We start from the raw sequence: 20,421 nt of genomic DNA, 5'->3' as shown, positions 1-20,421 counted from the left end.
TTATTTTGCCCAGCTGACAGAAAAAGAAACCCTTTTCAATTTTGCCCTTCATGGAGAAAAATATTTTCATGATTGAAACTAATGGATCGAAATGCTACAACAATCTAGCCCTTTGTTTAATATTGAATTTTGTTCAAAATTAATAGAAAAAATATCCAAGGCAGTGAGTTCTTTTTATAGGCACTGCATGTGGAGAATAATTTTTGGGCTTAAATCCAAACAGATGATCTGATGTGAGTGAATCAAACTTATCTGAGAAAAGCTTTCTGTAGTGTAGGAGACGTTAACATCTGGGCTCATGCAGGCGAACGCTTCAAATGAACAACGCTACTGTAACAGACACTGACTACAAATGAAGGAAACTGTAATTTAACAGGCTTGTATATTAATATTACTTAATGTTCCATAAAAAATAAATGAAATCTAATGATGAGTAAGTTACCCTGAGATGAGTTAATGGAATACAGTTTCATAAAGCCGTCACTGATCAATTACAATGGGACTGTTTTAGTGTGTAGTTGTTCCTTTGCATAAATCTGTGTTTGCGTGTGTGTGTGTGTGTGTGTGTGTGTGTGTGTGTGTGTGTGTGTGTGTGTGTGTGTGTGTGCGTGCGCACAGGAATCAGGCTGCACGATAGGATGTGACTAATGAACTGTCACTTTCACAAAGACTCACAACCGTGCACAAACACATGTCCAATGTATTAGCAAATGTCAGCGTGCTGCAGAGCACTCAGGGTCTTTATGAGGACAGTCATTTGTCAGCTTCTGAGAGCGTTCGGCAGAGTTCCTCTGACGCCGCAGCGAATGGTGCCCGAGTACTTAGTCAGATGTAGATTAAGTTGGAGATCATTCCAGGGCAACATGGTTTCAAGTTGGCATTTAGCGGAGCACAGGGTCATATTATTATTTATAGGCTATTAAAGAGCGTCTAGATGGTAAGTAGTGAAATATTGTTCCTAGAGGAGCTTAATGGGGGAGTGGCTACCGGTGCAGAAACTCATGACTGGAGTGAACAAGGGAGAACATGGGACTGAAGCGAATCTTGACAAATATACAGGAGCCAGAGCATTTAGAGATTTAAAAACCAGTTAGATAATTTTAATATCGATTAAATTAAATTGGAAGCTAGCGCAAAGAAGCCTGCACAGAAGTAATATGCTCATATTTTCTTTTGCCAGTTGGAAATTGGGCTGCAGCGTTTTGCACAAGCTGTAGGCGTGACAGAGCACGCAGGGCATCTCCTAGTAAAAGGGAGTTGTAGTGATCCAAGCATGAGGTTATAAAGATAAGATTATTAGTCCAAGTGGGAAATTCAGGCTGTAAAGACTGAAAGTGGACAGGGTCAAAATAAAAGTTACAGAAGTGAAAAACAGAATAAAAAGACAGTCCAGTGTAGAAAAAAACATAATACAAGCTAAACTGGAAATATAAATATGACAATATAAATGTACAAAAACATTACATACACACACCTACACCCCCCACCCCCACATGCATATATATATATATATATATATATATATATATATATATATATATATATATATATATATATATATATATATATATATATATGTATACACACACGCATAAAGTATTCACACCCAACCACAAACATAAATATATTTCATTGGAATTTAATGTGAAAGACCAACACAAAGCCATATGCAATTGTGACGTTGACAGAAAATTGTACATGATTCAAAACATTTTCTACAAATAAAAAAAATAATAAAAGTGATGTGTGCTAAAGGAGTGATAATAGAAGAGAAGATCTGTTATTTTGCCTGGGTGAAATGCTGGTATTTGGAGTCTTGATGCTGCAATCTTCTCTAATATAAAACTCAAAATCCTTAAAAAGGGACAAAAATATTCTGATGGCTGTAAAAGCAGAACTCTAATCGAGCTCTGGCACATCTGGAGGGTGAACAGCAAATGTTTTTATTGTAGCGTCTCTAATCTTTCTTACACTCAGTTTTGGGGATAAAATATGAATCATTCATCCCAGTTCAAAGCACTGAACAGATATATTTTATTACTTTCACCAAATATTATTAAACAACACTGTTTGCAATGCCTGCTCCCTGCTATTTGTTGTACTAAATCAAGTGTATGAATTCACACACACACACACACGCACACACACGCACACACACACACACACACACACACCCACACACACACACACACACGCACACACACACCCACACACACACACACACACACACACACACACACACGCACGCACGCACGCACGCACACGCACACACACACACACACACACACACACACACACACACATACACACACACATTATGCCTTTTTATCTTCACATGGACTTTGCATTGACTTCCATTCATCTTTCATTCATTTCTTCAGCCCAACTCTGACTCTAACCCTAACCAAAACTCAATTCACATCTTAGTCCTAAACCTGACCCAAAAGTAGAAAGCAGTGTTTCCCCTTGTGGGAACCAGGCTTCGGTCCCCACAAGGAGAAGTGGGTCTCCACAATGCAGTATGTGTCCGAAAAATAGTCCCCACAATGCATCAAATGGTACACACACGCATACACATATTCCATGCTGTAATTATTCATAAAAACAAAAAGAAGCCAGAATTAAAAGCCTGCATGTAGAGAGCCAAATACAGCCTCATTGCTCCATAGAATTTAAAAGGCAAAGGACACAAAGCTGTTGCTGCCCATCAGTCTGTAAAGTCTGCAAGGCTTTTTTCCAAATAAATTGGAATCCATCCATCCCCGGAGAGAAAGATTAGACACAGGAGGAAAAATATTTAGGGATATTGCCAATGCGTTCAGGCAAAACAATGATAATCAACAAACCCAAGAGCTCCATTTCAGACGCTACACATCTCAGTATGTGAAATGTTTATGAGGGGCCATTTATTAAAACACTGAGCAAGTATAGCCTGGTTAGAATGGCTGAAGGACAAAGTGTTTGCAAAGTTATAATGAAATAAAGCACTAGATTTATGGAACATTGTTCTTTTTACAAGCATAGATGTTTGGCCATAACCCACAGTACAATGGCAGCCCATCAGCATAAACATCTGAAAGGTAATGTGGAGCAGGGTGGTAGAGGAACAGCATTCTGGAGACAAATGATCCACCGTCTGAAGTTTGGTCATCACTGCAGCTGCTCTGCAACACAGAGGCTGCAGAAAACAGTCAAGGTGTTGGAAAGGCCTGATGTTAAAGGAACAGTGTTACATGTTTTTTCAGGTACATGGGGTCATTTTCTAGCACAAACAAGTAACTGTTACCTTCAGTTGTTCTAAAAACGCTCTATTAAATATAACATAGACATTTTGTCATTTCATAATTTATCGTGCTGAAATTTGGCTTCTGTCTCTTTAAGAAACTCCTGCTCTTTTTGAAACTCCGCCTTCAGGAAGTCGCCACACCACAGCTCCTCTATTAACCCTGAAAAAACATCTTTACCAGCGTTGAGAAGTAGATCATATAATGAGCTCAGCAGACACACAGTCCCACCATAATGCAGGACAGACTCTGTCCCTGCATTATAACATCAAAGCTCAAAAAAGTTGATTTTACATAAAACTGTGCCTTTAAGACCTAATTCTCCCCAAGCTACTGCCAAGGAATACTTAGAGATCTGTAAAAGCAAAGGATTTGAATGGCATTACTTACAAATGTACACTTTGGTGTTGTTGATCACAAAAGTCACATTGTGAATAAAATGTTTGCATGGCAGTTTTGCAAAATACGCTGATTTCAATACATCTAAAACAACCACAAATTAACAATTGTATAATTCCTGCTGATTGGCCAAATGTGCGACGTTGGTCAGCTGGTTGACAGAAGTATTTACTATTATGCATAAAGTTAAGGACTCAGAGAGACACATGGCCAGATAACCTGATACCATGCAAACTGTAATACATAAAGCTCAGGGTGTCCAGTTTTCAGTTTGTCTCCTGGGTGAGGCGTCCTTCACAGTAAGTTATAGATACACATCAGCATGTTTGCTCTTTATCCTCGATATCATTTTTGCGACGCACTAACACATCCTCTCTGTGGAGATTTCCATCTCCCTCCTCCTTTTCTCCTCAGCTCTTCCCAGAGCGCGTGCAGGCAGGCCAGGACAGATGGCCGTGCGATGTGCTCTCACTCAGCAGATGCACACTAGCATTAATCATGAAATAAAATATTCAAATAGAGCTTTTAACTCTTGCGAGGCATGTGGGGCTTCCTGGAAGAAGTGGCTGCTTATTTCCTCTTGATCATTTCAGATCAGCTGAACTTTTCATATGATTCTGATGTAAACAGCTCACATTTGCTGTGGTAAGGTTGCATTATCACTAAGGCATGAATAAAGTTTATTTATTTTTTTACTATTACTATTTATTTAGGTAATTTTTACCTTTGAGTACACGCATCAAAAATACACACAATGCTCAAATATATATATTTATATGTACTGTATATGTATATGAAAAAAAAAAAACTAAACAGAAATAGTTTAATTACCGTCAATGGCAAGTCTAATAAATGCATAAGCTTATTATAGTTTCACTTTTTACAGGACCTGTTAAATGGGCAATTAAAATAAAAAAAAATTATCCAACATAAAATCCTGTATTTGTTGATAAACTAGGTTTTTGAGCAATTGTGGGAAAACATTTTGGATGAATATTTATGAAGCGCTTGCTCTAAGGAGGAACTACCATCACTTTGTAGTATTTAGGAAATGTCAGAAACTAAATTAAAACAATTGTGAACATCTTACCTGCATAATGTCTGTCAGTTTAGTGGGTAAACACTGACGGTAGAAATGAAAGCACTTCCTCCACCAGGCTGTGCCAGGTGCGTCTCCGTGGAGAACGCCTGGCCTGGATTCAGAAAGCGGGATGAGTGAAAATTCAGAGGAGGTTTATGGGTATGCACTTGCGCACATCTGGTTTCAGAAAACCAGGCATCAGGAATCCTGGGTCGGTTCCTTATTAGAGGAGCCTGTCAATGTTGGAACACCAACCCTCTGCTGACATCTTCATCAGGAGGCTGATCAAACGGCAGCTAGAATATAAATATATCATTTATATTTTCAAGCATTCCTGTTTTTTGCCACATCAATAATTTATCTCAGTAAACTTGCACCCTGCAGACTGCTCTGCTCAAATAGGGCAAATTCTTTGTGCTGCACTCCATTTTAACGGCAACAGGATGCTGTCAGGAAGGTTAGCGCGGCAGTTAAACGTCGAGGCCTTTGAGGCGGATGGGAATCTATCACTCACATAAACATAATGAGGCCATGACGAACTCTAGAGTTCAATCCTTAGTAGGTGTTCTTTTATGTTATTATCATCAATCACGAATAGCACAAATGTAGTTTTACTTACATTTTAAGTTTAAGCTGAGCTTTTTAGACATCATGACTTGGATGTTTGAGTCATCTGATTTCACTAAATGTTCCTTATTACCTGATGTGAAAATGCAACAGTTATTAATATTTGGTTCAAATAAAAATCACTCAACATTTTTTTTTCCTTTTTTGGAAATGGGAGAAGTGAAAATCAAGCATAAAACTTTAGTTCTTTATGAAATCACACTCACTCAGTGACTTGATTTCTGCTACGCTACCTCGCGCTATTTTGCAGCAGCAATACCATTGGTTTTTGTGTTAATGTTTTGATATTCTCCTTATACCATCATTAGCATTTCTAGTTTTACTGGTGAAAAATGTGCACTTTGAAGCTTGTTAACTCCTCACAGAGCCAGGTAAGTTTACTCAGAGCATCTGCCTTCTAGTCAGAATTAGCTAAGCCTGCTTTCTGAAACAGGTTCTGCTGCCAACAATCTCTTGATGACAGGAATGACCGAGATGACATCAGCCTTTATCAGAGCAATTCAAGTCTATTTGTAAGGCACATTTCAGCAACTGGACAATTCAAAGTTCTTTATATTATAAAAAAAGCAAACAAACAACAAATGAGTGAAAAACATTATGTTGCAGTGGAAAAACAGTCTACAGTTTATGATATTACAGTTATTAATTGAAGCTATCTTGAAACAAATAGGTTTTCAGCCATCATTTGAAGGAACTCAGTGCTTTATCATTTCTACAGTTTTCTGGAAGTTTGTTCCAGATTACTGGAGCATAAAAACTGAAGATGTGCTGCTCTGTTGTGGAACATCTGCAGAGGCTTCACAGCACAGACTGGGTTCTAGTACCCAGATCAGGAAATGACCTTAGCCTGCATCAAGAGCTTAGAGGTGATGGGCATTCATCCATGACGATGGGTCAGGGATACAGTCCGAGATTTGTGCTGAGACTATCTGGTCATCAGGTGGGAATGGAAGAGAAAGCTGGGTATCATCAGCATAGCAGTAGTGGGAGAACCAATGAGGTGAGATGATCTTTATGGAAGATCATCTCCTGTGCTGCAGAAGTGCAACTAAGTCAGGATGCATTGAATGACTGTCCAGTGTCCATTCATACCAGACATGTTCTCTCTGCTCAGCAGGGAGAACTTGACTGTCATTCTGGTGTTGGTGTCAGAGCCGTGACGTGAAGACGGCCCTTTAAATGGTTTCAGATAAAAATGAGAGGGAGAGACCAAGAGACAGTTTTCTATGTGAGTTGGAGGACGGGAAGTTTTTTCTGAGAATCGATGTCACCAGCCCTGGGCGGGCTCTGCAGGGGCAGAAAAAGTAAAAAAACATTTTATTCAGTTTTAGGGTGCTAGCTTATTGCGCTCTCATAGTGGTAAGCATTCGGTCTCCACTTTGTCCCTGAAATGCTCATGCAGTAAAACGTCTAGTAAGCATGCCTGTGAGCTTTACAATATCCAGTTATATGAAAGCTGAGCTGTCACCCCAGCTGCTGTTGGCCTTTACTTTCTGACAATTTTGGAAATATAAAACAACACCTGCAGAGAGAATTTTTTTTCAGTCGAAGTTCGACACATTCTTAGCTGGATGTTGAAAACGCTCATCTTTACCATAAATAAAAAGTGACATCACAGGAGGACAACCTGTTGGTACTAGAACAGAAAGATGTTTGGAAAGAGTTTTTCATTATCATCTACATAATTTGTTTTTGTTGGAAAAGTGCCAAAATGTTGTACTGCTGAATTTTTGTTGGAACATGAAAGTCAGGTGTGAAAATAAATGAACCTGCAAACCACAATAAGTCAGTGTTGTGCTCCAATATGGATGGCTAATAAAATGCAGTTGTAATTTAAAAAAAACAGAATTGAAGTACAGGGGAAGATATAGCTGACTGTGCTGAAATCATCCCACACAGGAAATCTATAAATACCCAGAAAGCCTGGAAAATTTGGTTCAGTTCAGCCAGGAGCTCTGAGACAATCCTACACATTCCCCTGATAACTCCAGCCAGGCCGACTCAAAACACCAAAAACTCTGATCCAAAGTAAAGCAGCATGCAGCCTGCAGTCACACATCTTCATGGTAAAAGCCATCCAGAGGACAGTGGAAAACCAGTGAAGTATACAAAACACTCACACAAGTCAGTGCAGGAACCCAGGAGGATTTTACATGCCTGGTATTAAATGCTACTAAAAATCAAGTCCCTGATTTGAGCAAAGAGCAGAACCTCACCAGCAAACTTTACTATGTGATTCTTAGGAAGCTCAGAGCTCCATCCTTCACATGTTCTTACTTCCAATGGAGCAAACACAAGAGTGTGACCACAAAACGTTTTGAAGTTATGCAGAAAACCCTGGATGCATAACGGAATTCAAGGGTTTTGGTAATTGGCTTGGACTCAAACATGATCATAAATGGAGCATCACATGGCTCCGTGTTGGAGCAGCAGCACCATGTAGGGGCTGAAGTCATCAACGCAGTTCGACTCCTGGTCCTGATCATTACTGCATGTTTGCCCTCTCACTCTCTCTGCCCTTCTTCCTGTCCAGCTGCAGTTGAATAAAGGCAACTAATGCCACACACACACCCCTACACCCCCCCCCCCCACACACACACACACAACAAACCGTTTTTAAAGCAATATATTGCTGGAGGGAATTGTTAACAAAGCTAATAATTTAGATCAAAATTTGGGCATCACCTGATTTTCTGGAAAATAATAGCTAAAAAGTTCGATCTTTATTATTGGACACATGGTTCTTAATCCATTGATCGGTCACCACAGTGATGGATCTTATTTAGCTACCTTAGTTCAGCATAGCTACTTTAATTTAGCATAGCTACTTTAGTTTAGCTAGCCTTTAACATTTGAGATAAACCAACATTTAACAAATGTAAAACTATTTTCTACCGGTTAGTGAGAAGATGGGAAAGAAAAATATCCATAAAGCAGACAAGCTCACTTCACTGGACTGTTGGTAATTAAAATATTAATTGCATGAAATCTGAATAGTTTGAATTATTGATAACCTCAATCCTGTCTTGCTCTAAGGCCTGCTCTGTCTGGAATAGTGTTAAGCCTAAACAATGGAAAAACAATTTCCATCTCCAGCAGTTGTTGGGCGAAAGGCCCCAGTTTCACTCAATAAAAACGTCAAGAGTCAGAGATGGTGATGGAAGGAAGCATCTTCTGCAGTGGTCTGTGTTGCAGAGGATTGACCAAGCTTCAAATCCACAAAGACACTTTGCATTATAGTCAGAGTTATCCATGTTATGTTCTGCATTTAATGATGCATTCTTTACCTATCATTCTGCATTGGTTCCACAGCAGTCCCCAAAGCAGAACCAGATTTTCTTTTTTAAAACAGCTGCTGCCCAACAGATCGCAGCAGAAGAAATTGAACTCTTCACAGCAGATAAACAGATGATATGAAGCATCGAGCTGCAAACACTGAAGGGTCTAAGCTTCAAGGAGTGTACACTTTACTCTGTTCCTTCTTCTTGTAGACAGTTCAGCCTTTGTTTCAGTCTGCTGGAAGCCTGAGGTATCCACTGCACAATCCCCCTCCACTTCTCACATGATGAAAATTGGTTTTGATATTTTCCTGTTACTCCTGAAATCCACATCCATCTGGTTTGTTTCGTTGAGATTCGAGAGAAGATCATTATTTGTTTCCCTGTTTATAATTCTGCTCTGAATCCAGAATGAGACATCAAGACCTTATCATAGAACCAACAACCTCCCAGGGCCGACATAGCAGCTGCTGATGCCAAGGCTGACCGTCCCCACTGCCAAGAGAGAGAGGGCAGAGAGCTGACACACAGATCAGAAACTCAAGTTGTTTTTAAGGAAGCAGCCATCAGCCATCTAACTCAATTGAAGGCCCCCTTGCACTCTTATTAGGAACTATGGGAACTGATCAGCTGACCACTAGGGAAACCTGTGTCCTTTTGTTTTAATTGGTCACTTTTTATTGATTCATGGAGTCTAGAGAAGGATGCTCCTTAGGTCTTTCCATTAGGACTACAAATATGATAAAATGGCTGAGAATGGTTATTGTATTTTAAAGTAAAACTGAAAGGAGGGACTGTGAAAACAAAAAGCTGAGTAACGCAGCCAGCTAATACCAGCGCTGCTTCTACCTGCTGATGTGGCTTCATGTCAGATAGTCCCTTTGTACCTAATGTAGGTTCCAGGTTTACATGCAGTGGTGTCTGCTTTTCCACCCGAACCCCTAGGCTGCCTTGGGGACGTAACAGATGGCAAGACTGATTTTCTGATAGACTCTTCACCTGCATCTACACACAGCATGTTGACCTTTATGATCCAACATGTGCTACATCCAACAAGCACAGACAACCTGACAGAGGGAGACGTTGCTACCAAACCACATCTAGATACATTCAAATTACAACTGTTTTCTGAAGAATATTAAAACTGGGGCTAAAGAAATTGTTCAATTTTTATTCAAAGCTTTATCGTATTCTGCTACCATCAAGAACCCGAGTCTTATTTTGTGATATTTATGTATGTAAAAGGTAAAAAGATTCCTCTTGAATCTGTTATAATCATTTAAAATCTGAACATAGTGTTAACATTCTATACTGGTTTAGATTCTCAGTCATCCAGGAAATGTAACATCTTGATAGTTTAATGAACAGAAGCCGACTGACTCCTGCTGTTTCTTCAAGAAACAAAGTTAACCTGTCAAAGTAAAGCTGAGACTGTGAGCCTGTATTTCACCGTGGTTCTCAGAAGCACTGCAGGTATCCTCGAACAAAACAACTCCAATTGCGAGTCAATGTTTAATGAAGTGCGAGTTATTAATGTTTCAACCGCCAGATGTCTGGGAGCCAATAAAAAGCATGGTGGAATCAAAGTCTCAACTCTGCCAGGCCGGAGTAAAGAACTTTTAATGTTTGATGAAAGAACAACTAGACTGGCTGAAGATATTCAGATTAGAAATGCAGAGCCGGTGTTGCATCTCCTCTTCCTAACCAGCACAGTATAAACTGATCTTTGCAGACAGGAAGCCGGAGCAGCAGAGGAAGAACATGTGAGCTCATTGTCTCTCTCCTGCTGTTTACTGTTTGAATACTGCCAGTCGGCTGGCAAATCTTGGCCCAGGCATTCAGACTGTCAAGCTGTCTCCTTGCACTGTAGTTCTCCTCTAAAATTCAAATACAACAGAACAAAAATTCCCACTAAAAAGGACAAAGTAAGGAAGTTATTTGTTTAAGATGATTACACAGCTTGGAAGATGTACAGTAATTATACGGTACCTTGCAGAAGTGTTAAAAGGGCTTGAATTTTTTTTCCACATTTTGTTGTTTTTGCAACCACAAACTTGCATTTTGGTGCAATTCTTTTTTTGCTAAGGTTTTTGCAACCACAAACCTAATAAGTGTCATATTAGGTTCTTGGAGGCAGATGGACTCTAAGTTTTTTGGATGGTTTTTAAATAAATGCATTTATTTTCACTCCGACAGCCCAAAATCCACTGTAATCCTTTCTTAAATTTTATTTTCCTAATTTGTAAGCAGAGTTCACATGTGCATATTAGTCTCAGCATCAATGCAACAGTTTTGCTTCTGGCCTCAGAAGACAGTTAGAAAACAACTAGCATGAAGACAAAAAGAAAAGCTGTGTAAAGCAGTGATAGGTTTATATATGTATGCCACAAACAAGGTCCTGGAACAGATCAGCAGTGATAGTAGGCTGCGTTTCCATTCACCATATAATTGTGCAAATTGGAATAATGAAAATAAATTCGCTTAATGGAAACACGTCAATAAAAAAAAGAAAAGAAACATGGTTTCTGATAAAATGTTTTTGTGTTAGGATAAGACGGTTTTTCAGCTGCATCACAATTAGCGTTGTGCAGATTTACAAAGGAAACACGTTGTTCGCCTCGCACGAGTCATGTGATCGACAACCAGATGTTACTACTGGCAGAAACGAAGAAAAAGAAGACAGGAAGTAGGAGGAGGATGACGGCGTGACATGTTTTTTTTTTAATACTTATCACGTGACCAAACTTATTCACGTGTGATTTTAATTACGTTTCTTATTTAATGGAAACACTGCCGATTTTGAAATTGTGTTTTTTCAACATCAGTAGAATATGAACAAAGTTTTGAGCAAATTTGTAATGGAAACGCAGCTTTTGAGAGTGAAGGGCATGATCAGGTACTCTAATGGAGTATGAATGCAGCTTTTGATAGTAGGCACTTCTAAGGTTTATTTTGGAGAAAATGGAAGTTCAAAAGCAGAAGGAACCAGACGCAGAGTGTATTTAGTTTGAATTGTTATTTAGTCCTGAGTTTTTAATGCATGTTCAATGAATTTCATCTTTCCATGCAACAAAGAAAAAAAAACAAACTACTTCCTGGGGAGGAGCTGATGGATGAATCATTCTAGCAACATGAGAGTTTTTCACCTTATACAACCTTTCTGAAGACGGAAGAGCAAAAAGCAGCAAATCAGTAGCGCAATCATTCATGAGGCTTACATGGAGACCAGGTGAGGACGAGATCTTTGCTGCAGATTTAATGCAGATCATATTTTTTGTGGACGTTTGAGAAACCTGCCAGCTTAGCTTCTGAACAGAGAAACTGCTGTCTGTAAGCAAGAGGGCAGACAAAATGATTCAGTTTGCTCTTGCAAATAAGAGCTGCATTTTGTGGGAAATAAAAAAAACAGAGAACAAAAATGGTCACAATGATTAACAGAGACACTGAGCTAAACGGGATGAGTTTGGGGAGTGATAGTTTTAAGAACGTTCCCGTTTAGAGTGGAGGCTGATATAGGAGAGGGTAAAGGTTCTGTGGAGATAAAGCACTGTTTTAAAGGTAATGAAATTCCATCAGCTAAATGTGCTCAGGTGAGAAAATAAATACATACACATGGTTAAAAACTACATGAAAGTAGAAATGTGGAACATTCATGTGAGTAAATGTGGCCATTAACATCTATCATCTGTAGAATAATTATGATGAACAGAGAAGATGGTCAGAGTGAAGCTAATCCAGAACAATTCTGGAAGAAAACTTGTCCTGGAAGAACTCTCATGCCCCCCGGGGGAGGAAAACCTCACACTTTGAAGAACCCTGTTCATGTGTTGGAAGATCCCAAATCTACAGTTAGACTCATAATGTATGTTTTTGCAATTCTTTTCTCCTGACGACTGACAATTTTCAATCAAACACATTTATTTTATAGCACATTTCAGCAACAAGGCAAACAAAGTGCTTTACATCATAAAAACACAAAAATGCAAAGTCATAAAAAAATCACCGTACAGTCAATAACTGAGAAAACCAGAAGCAAACATTACTTTTTGATGAGTGACATCATCAAAATCATCAATACACATCAAATAATTTGGCCAATATGGTTCAAAAGCAACTTTAAACAGGGGAGATTTTAGTGTAGATTTAAAGGAACTCAGTGTTTCGGCTGTTTTGCAGTTTTCTGGAAGTTTGTTCCAGATTTGTGGTGCATAGAAGCTGAATGTTATTTCTCCATGTTTGGTTCTGGTTCTGAATGCAGAGCAGAACCAGAACCAAAAGACCTGAGAGGTCTGGAAGGTTGATACACCACCAGTAGATCTTTAATGTGTTGTGGTGCTAAACTGGTCAGTGATCTATAAACTAACAGTATCTTAAAGTCTGTTCTCTCAGTGAAGGACTGTAGAACTGGATGATGTTCTCTATCTTTCTCCCAGTTTTGTTTCTGTTCAGCTGGAGAAACGGCTTTATTCGTTTCATTTTAATTTTACAACAAGTATTTTAACACGTATTGTACCTCAAGTTTGTAATAAAATATTTCTGCTGTCACGGAAGCAATTTTCTGTATGCACATGTTTAAAGTTACGGCCATTTTCAAACAACATGAGGCACATGAAAATCGATGCGTTTTTATTATAAATTAGACCAGACAGAGAACAGCTCCCTGGATTTTCACAGAACTCCACGTAGATGAGCTCCGGTACTGTGTCTCAGTAAGCCAGATATTTCATTAGCCCGCCTGACCCACATTCTCCGCTGGTTTGGATTAGAGAGGCTCGACCTTCTGCTGTCGCTCTTGTGATTTCATGATATCTTGTGTGAACAACTGCAGCCACAGCAGCCATGATTAGTGGCTCACGCTGCTCTCTGAGAACACTGTGGAGTTCGGGCCTGTGATACTTTAGAGCCCTCATCACAACAAGAAGCGCTGTTAGAAACAAAGAACAGCTTAATGAAGTGTCGGTCAGAAGTGGTCTATAATTACTCATGACTGTGGACAAAACAGCTTTTATACAGCCAAATTTGAAGAAAATGAAAGTCTTATTCTTACTATCAGTGCAAATATCATGCTTCCCTATGTTTTTGGAATGCTTAAATCAAGAGAAATAATGATAATTAAAATATATATATATATTTCAAATTCCTGAATTTATTTTTGATTTTATTAGGTTTCAGAAGTGGACTAAATTTACAATGACTCCAGGTGGCCATTTGGACACCAGCAGATTTTTTTCCACCACTGTGATGTTTACTATTTGGCTTGAAGTTGGGTCAGGTGAGGCGAGTACATCAGCTCAGTGCAGAGCGAGCTGCTGTACGTACCGACGGAAAAATAAAGTTCTGGTTTGGTTCATCTATCACTGGAGCTGCATGAGAAACTCTTGTGTTCCTCTCTGATTTGTTTTGGAGTCTTTTTTTCAAGTTGAGCTACTTGAAAAAAATAGCTCAATGTTTCACACAAACATTCTGCATGAGTTCAGGTTTAAAGCAGTGCTGGATTTGTTCTGTATGGATGTGTATCAAACTGACAACTTTTGTACAATAACACCATCAATTATTACTGCATAGTCACATTGCTATAAGGCTTGTAGGATTATTCTGATTTTTTTTTTGTTGCCATTTTAAAATTTGCTTGAGCAGCAGCTGATACTTTTAGAAAGGATACGTTGTTATCCTGTTGTTCCAAACTACTGCAATTTATTTCATTTACACACAAGTGCAGTTTTTATCATTCCATTATCGGTAAAATCTACTGCTCTGTGAAATTATAATTTTGTGGAGCAACTCCTCAACTCAGACCAAAAAATCTAAAATGATTCTGTAGTAATGTATCTTAAGTAATACTCAGTCTATTTCTGATTGTTTGCATCTCACTAAAGAAAGGCAGCAAAATTTGAAATGAATCAAATTATGAGAAACATTATCATTTAAGTTGGATGTAGATTTGTTCCCACGTTCTAATTTTTCATTCTGACGCAAATAAATGGCAATATTATTATATGAAATTTATATTAAAAGGTTCCGCACAATTCTGATTAGATTGGAGTAAATGACACAGAAATGTCTTTCTGTGAAATTATTATGTTTCTGAGATCTAAAGATGTTTAGTTTCGTTTAACAGTCGCTAATGTTGCATTTTGTAAATTTTGGAGGAAGAAAATTTAGGTTAGAAAAAACTGCCCTGCTATTTATGTAATTTAAATGATTCTTTTAGGTATTTTCCATAAACATTCCATTGTTAGTACCAAGTAAATGATATATCTGCTGTAAAAAAATAGGATTTTTTAATTGTTGCTGATATGGTATTAGCAGCTGCATGCTAGTATAGAAAGCAAGATGGTCTCCAGTTCAGCCCCATTCTTTCTTTATGAAAAGTGAGTGAATGACAAAACGTCCTCCTGTGTATCTATTGAGCTAACTGGACCTTCAATGTGAAGGAATGATTGAGATGTTGCTGATTTATTAGCTTTGTAATGGACTGACAATCAGTCCATCATTGTGAAAGCAAAGTAAACTGTTACTTCATATAGCTACCATAGGCGTAAATGCCGGGGGGGCCGAACCCCTCCGCCCCCCCCCCCAATCTGGGAAACGTCTAGAATTGTCCCCCCCAAAAAATAATTGCAGAAACGTTTGCATCTAAATAATATCAATATGAAAAGACAAAAGAAACTAAATAAATCTGCCATTTATCTCAGAAGAAAATAAGAATGAACCTTTAGGTCCCCCCCTACCATTATTAGAACAATGGTTCAGTCCAAGGCATTAGAGCTGCTGTAGTGAGCAGTTAGCTGTTAGCTGTTAGCTGTAGCTCTGCTGCACAAATAACAACCCTCCAGTAAGTAAATACTTAAAGCAAACAACATGTAAATCTTTCATTTACATTCACTGCTCAATAGAGTGAAACAGATTAACAATAAAAATCAAACTGCAGTTTGGCTGAATCATGATAAGCAAAACTGCTACACTGCTTTCATAGATTTAAGTTTTTGTGTCAAAGGTAGAAAACATCTCATTCATATTGAGATTCTTTAACTTTAAGTTAATTAGAAGTTTGATACGGGAGGGACGGGCTGAGCAAGTGACCAACAGCTCTGTGTGAGAGAGCCGAGAACAGAAGAGAGAACAGATAGAAAAAACAGAAAGTTATGATTTTATTTCTCACTGTCTTCAATGTAGAGCCTTTAAAACCACACAAACAAAAATATGAATATTTTTCTATATAAACCCTGGTGCTTTAAATGTTACGTTTAAGTTATGATATTCCCCAGATATTTATTTTTATCTACTTGTTTGTTTTCAGTCATCCAGTACGTTTTGGCGCTGGGATGAGGCATGTTTATTATGTTTATTATGTTTATTATGTGGACAAACTTTTCAGGTGTTTTCTATTTAATGGAAACACAAGAATTGCAAAATTGTTATGTTTTTTTTTTTTTTTACATTAGCAAAATATAGACAAGGTTTTGTTGGTGTCAGTAAAGGAAACAGCTAGTGATCTGCTCTGTTTTGAGCTGCTGTGGTAAATTATGGTGCAGCAGCTGGTTGAGAACAAACCCTCCTCGCATTTCAGCATTTCAGCAGTTCATCAGTTCTTCCATTCTTACCTTCCGTCCTCCTGTGTTCAGCCTCAGAGGGGTCAGGTGAGGGTCAAAGATCATGTGAGTGGTTTCGATGTCAATGGGGGACTGTCTCTTTCCGATGGCACACAAGTTCCAGGCCGAGTTGACCAGACCCCAGAAGGACGGAACTGGTGAAGAATGAGAGGGAGACAGAAACAGAGCCACGTTTTCATTTCAGGTAAATCCAACAGAAAGAGAACAGAGAAACTCAATGATGATGTGATTGGAGAAAGCAGGAAGCTGAGACCTTAATTTACTTAAATCCAATTATAATAATAAGAGACAAACTATTGCTAGCTGCTCATCCACGGGATTAAATTATTTTTACTTAAGCGACTTTCTCCATCTGAGTGTCAGTTTGAGACGAGATCCGATGTGCCGGGTGCCAAGGCTGTGCTGGAATCCATGTAGGTTTGCATTAATATAGAAAGAACTGAGTGGGAGTTGTAACCATTTTTGCACTTAGTGTGTGAAGATGCAACAGAGCAGACCAAAACATTAGCTTAGTAAGGCAGGAAGGAGGAAAGTTTCAAGAGAAAGCAGAAATGAAGGAAAAATGACAAAAACAGAATTTAGAACCATTTTTAAAACCATTTTATGAACAAAACTGGAAAATGCTAAACTTGCAATTAGACATGTCTGCTAATAATAGGCTCAGTCAGCAGTTTCCAAAAGATATGATCTTGCATTTTTGATAGTCAGTCATTCCTTACCCTTCATATTGTTTAACTGGAAGTTTGTTCCAGAGTTGTGGTGCATAGAAGCTGAATGCTGCTTCTCCATGTTTGGTTCTGGTTCTGGAGATGAAGAGCAGAACCAGAACAAGAACCAGAAGACCTGAGAGGTCTGGAAGGCTGATATAGCAGATCTTTAATGTGTTGTGATGCTAAACTGTTCAGTGATTTATAAACTAAAAGTATTTTTAAAGTCTGTTCTCTGAGCTCTAAAATACCAGCGATTCTTCTAGCACAGTTTGAAAACCACTGTGCTAGTGGTACACAGAGGATTTAGTGAATATCAGTTTCATAGACCGTGACTGCTTTCTGCCACCAAGTGATCCTCTGATACAGTGTGCACACCAACTTGCATCATAAAGCCTTGGATGGGCATGTTTGAATAACAGCTTAGCTAAATGCAGCCAGATGTGAGCTCCACGCGTTTCGCCCAGCAAGAGACGAGGATGATCACATGCAGAGTTCAAACCAACACAACGGGCATGACTTCACCAAAGCCACTGAAATTCAGATTTGTACAACCACAACACACGCCTGCACACGCCCCCACACGCACACACACGCTTCAAGCTGATCACTAGATAAACTGTCATGATGTTTGTCAGAGAGAGGCTTAATGACGGCTCAGAGTGTGAAGCAGCTGTCATGTCCTGAGCTGAGACTGGCCAGAGTTTGTAGAGCCTCACTGATGTAAACTTATGGCCTGCAAAAGTCACATAGTTATTTTTCTGCATATGTTTTAATAATCATACATGATCATTTACAATTGGAAGCCAAAAGGACCCAGCAGCAGCACTCAGCCCCCCTCCACTCCACCCTTCTCCATGCAGCCTCTCATCCCTCTCGGTCTGGATTGTTTTGTAGAGTGGAGTGACAGATGTGGCAGCTCTGAACCCTGCTCAGCACACAGCCGTATGTCAACACACCGTCATATCTCCCCAGCTGTGTGTGTGTGTGTGTGTGTGTGTGTGTGTGTGTGTGTGTGTGTGTGTGTGTGTGTGTGTGTGTGTGTGTGTGTGTGTGTGTGTGTGTGTGTGCGTGCGGGCGTGTGCGTGTGTCTGTTCAGGGCTGAAGACTACTCTGCCTGTCAAGATACACACCAAACAACAAATAGAGGCCAGTCTTTGCAGTTGCAGAAACGAAAAAAAAACAAACATTCCAAACAGAGTTGACATGTTCAGAGTTGATCTGTCTTCTCTCTAACTTCTGTAAGATTCTCTGACATGTTGGATACCAATGTCTGACATACATCTTCACTATTAGTGGATCATTCTTCCTCTTTCAGTGCATGAGGTTGTTTGTAGCTTTTTGGCTTCTTCTCCTCCTGACCAGTCGAGGTAAGATCAGGAGTTTCCTCACCATTAATCAAATATTTTAGTGTTCAGGAGATTATTCACAAAGAATCCTAAGACTAAAAGTAACTCCTGTGACGTCACTTTAAGAAAATGTCTCTCACATACTGCTGTCATGTCCGGCATGGACAATGCTGGGACAATCGGAACTTGAGGCTCACTGTTTCTGTAAATCAGCGCTCAGTATTTACTGACTGGTTATTTTCTGTCTCCCCTGGCAGCTGCCTGTTCTCTGGCGAGACAAACTGTTATCAGTGGGTCTCCTGCTTTCATATCAAGACAAGTTAAAATGTTCAGTAGACTGCGTTCTCAGAATAATTGGCTTGACTTTACATGCAAAGCTCAATCCATTCAGTTTATTGATGATTTCTACTTTATCTGCCACTGTAGGCATCTTTTTAAGAGATGGATTCTCCTTTAATCAGTTGTGAGTAAAACCCTTCGTTTCAGATTTTCATCCTTTTAGGCAGCGGTGGTTCTAGCCTTGGCACTCTCCCTGAGAAGTATTTTTTGCCACTGTTTTTTAATTTTTATCTTTATTGATAAATCATAACCTCTGATTTTAAAAGGCCACTCTTCAGAAGATTCATAGCTGCTCCATGTTTTCTTGTGGACAACACCTTTTACTCTGGTTCTCCAGAGTCTCACAGCCTTATGATGTGTTGTACTTTACTCTACTGGTCTAATCAGGCCAAGAGTGTTAAAAGCAAAAAAAAACAAAAATAAAAAAAATCATTTGCAAGAGGCAAATATTATTTTGGGGCACTGTACTTTCTGATTAATTCAGCTCATAAATACTTGACCATTTGGAGGCTCTCCCAGATCTCGTATCCACAGATGGTTAGATGAGATGGCCTTAAATAAGAAAATGAATAAAACAAGACGGTGATGAAACTGCAAAAATAACATCCATTATGAGGCAGACGAGCACCGTGAATCTTCATCCCAACCCCCCCACACACACACACACGCGCCCACCCCCGCACGCACATGTTTTTATATCTTATGGGGACTTTACATTGACTTCCATTCATTTTTTACAGCCTAACCCCAACCCTAACCAAAAGTCAATTCACACCTTAGTCCTAAACCTTACCCCAAACACAAAAGCAGCATTTTCCTTCATGGAGACCAAGAAAATGTCCCCACAAGGAGCAGTGGTCCCCACAACCCCAGAAATAGGTTCCCACAAGGATATAAAAACCTAATTCATGCCTACACACACATACACACACGCAGAAATCTTTGGATTCAGGTCTTTTCAGATGCACTATGTTGAGCAGCAGCCACCACAAATACATCTTATATTAAGTTAGTACTGTGTGCTTTTCAGTGATGTTGTAGTTGTTATATTCATATGTTTGACGCTATCATTTCTCTGTTTTTTTTTTCTCTCTTTCTGCAGGAATGGGACTTGACATTACATTTGAAAAAAAATCTAAAGCAATTTATAATAAAGTCCATATATATATATATATAAAAGCCAAACTTCTCCACTTGTGAACATAAATCTGCTGGGATTCAGACAACAATTCAGAGTGCACACACTGATGGACAGGACAGGTTTAAAAAATAAAAAAAGAAACTCCCGATGTCTGAGGCAGAGAGTCGCAGAATATGTAATAATTTCTGCAATAAATTGAAACCCCAGTAATTTCTCTCAACAAGCTCAACCTTCTTAACAGGAACAAAGAGCAGAGGCTCTCAGGTTGAGTGGAGCGATACGACCCTCCACACATCAGAGAAATGAACAGCAGCTCAGTTTATTAGACGTACGAATGTTGTTCAAAAGATATGATTTATTCATTTCTCAGTGGAGAGAGATTGGCTGTCAGGTCAATGGGACTATAGTTATATGTATGACATCATAGGGTCTCTGTGTAACTTTGTTTCACCATGGTTTGAAATTAGTCAGGTTTCCACTCACCCTGAATAATTTCATTGTTGGCCTTTGCCATCAAAATGAAGCTGACTAATTTTTCTACTTTTTCGTCACCCTTCTTGCTGACTAATAACAGTGGTATTGTTTTTGTTATCTCTTTAGAAT

At 39.1% G+C, this 20,421-nt stretch overlaps 1 protein-coding gene across 2 annotated transcripts in view; it reads right to left on the bottom strand.

Moving 5' to 3' along the window:
- Positions 1–20,421, bottom strand: part of LOC102223256 (carbonic anhydrase-related protein 10-like) — an 86,837-nt gene that overhangs the window by 22,119 nt on the left and 44,297 nt on the right. For both annotated transcript variants that reach the window (XM_023349653.1, XM_023349654.1), the window contains exon 3: positions 16,274–16,416. In XM_023349653.1, the coding sequence (XP_023205421.1) occupies positions 16,274–16,416 (143 nt within the window). The remainder of the gene's footprint in view (positions 1–16,273; positions 16,417–20,421) is intronic.

Source organism: Xiphophorus maculatus, chromosome 16 (genome assembly GCF_002775205.1).
Source record: "Xiphophorus maculatus strain JP 163 A chromosome 16, X_maculatus-5.0-male, whole genome shotgun sequence".
In the NCBI taxonomy this organism is placed as follows: Eukaryota; Metazoa; Chordata; class Actinopteri; order Cyprinodontiformes; family Poeciliidae; genus Xiphophorus; species Xiphophorus maculatus.
Note: the sequence above shows the minus strand (reverse complement) of the source record. Positions and strands in the feature narration are given on the sequence as shown.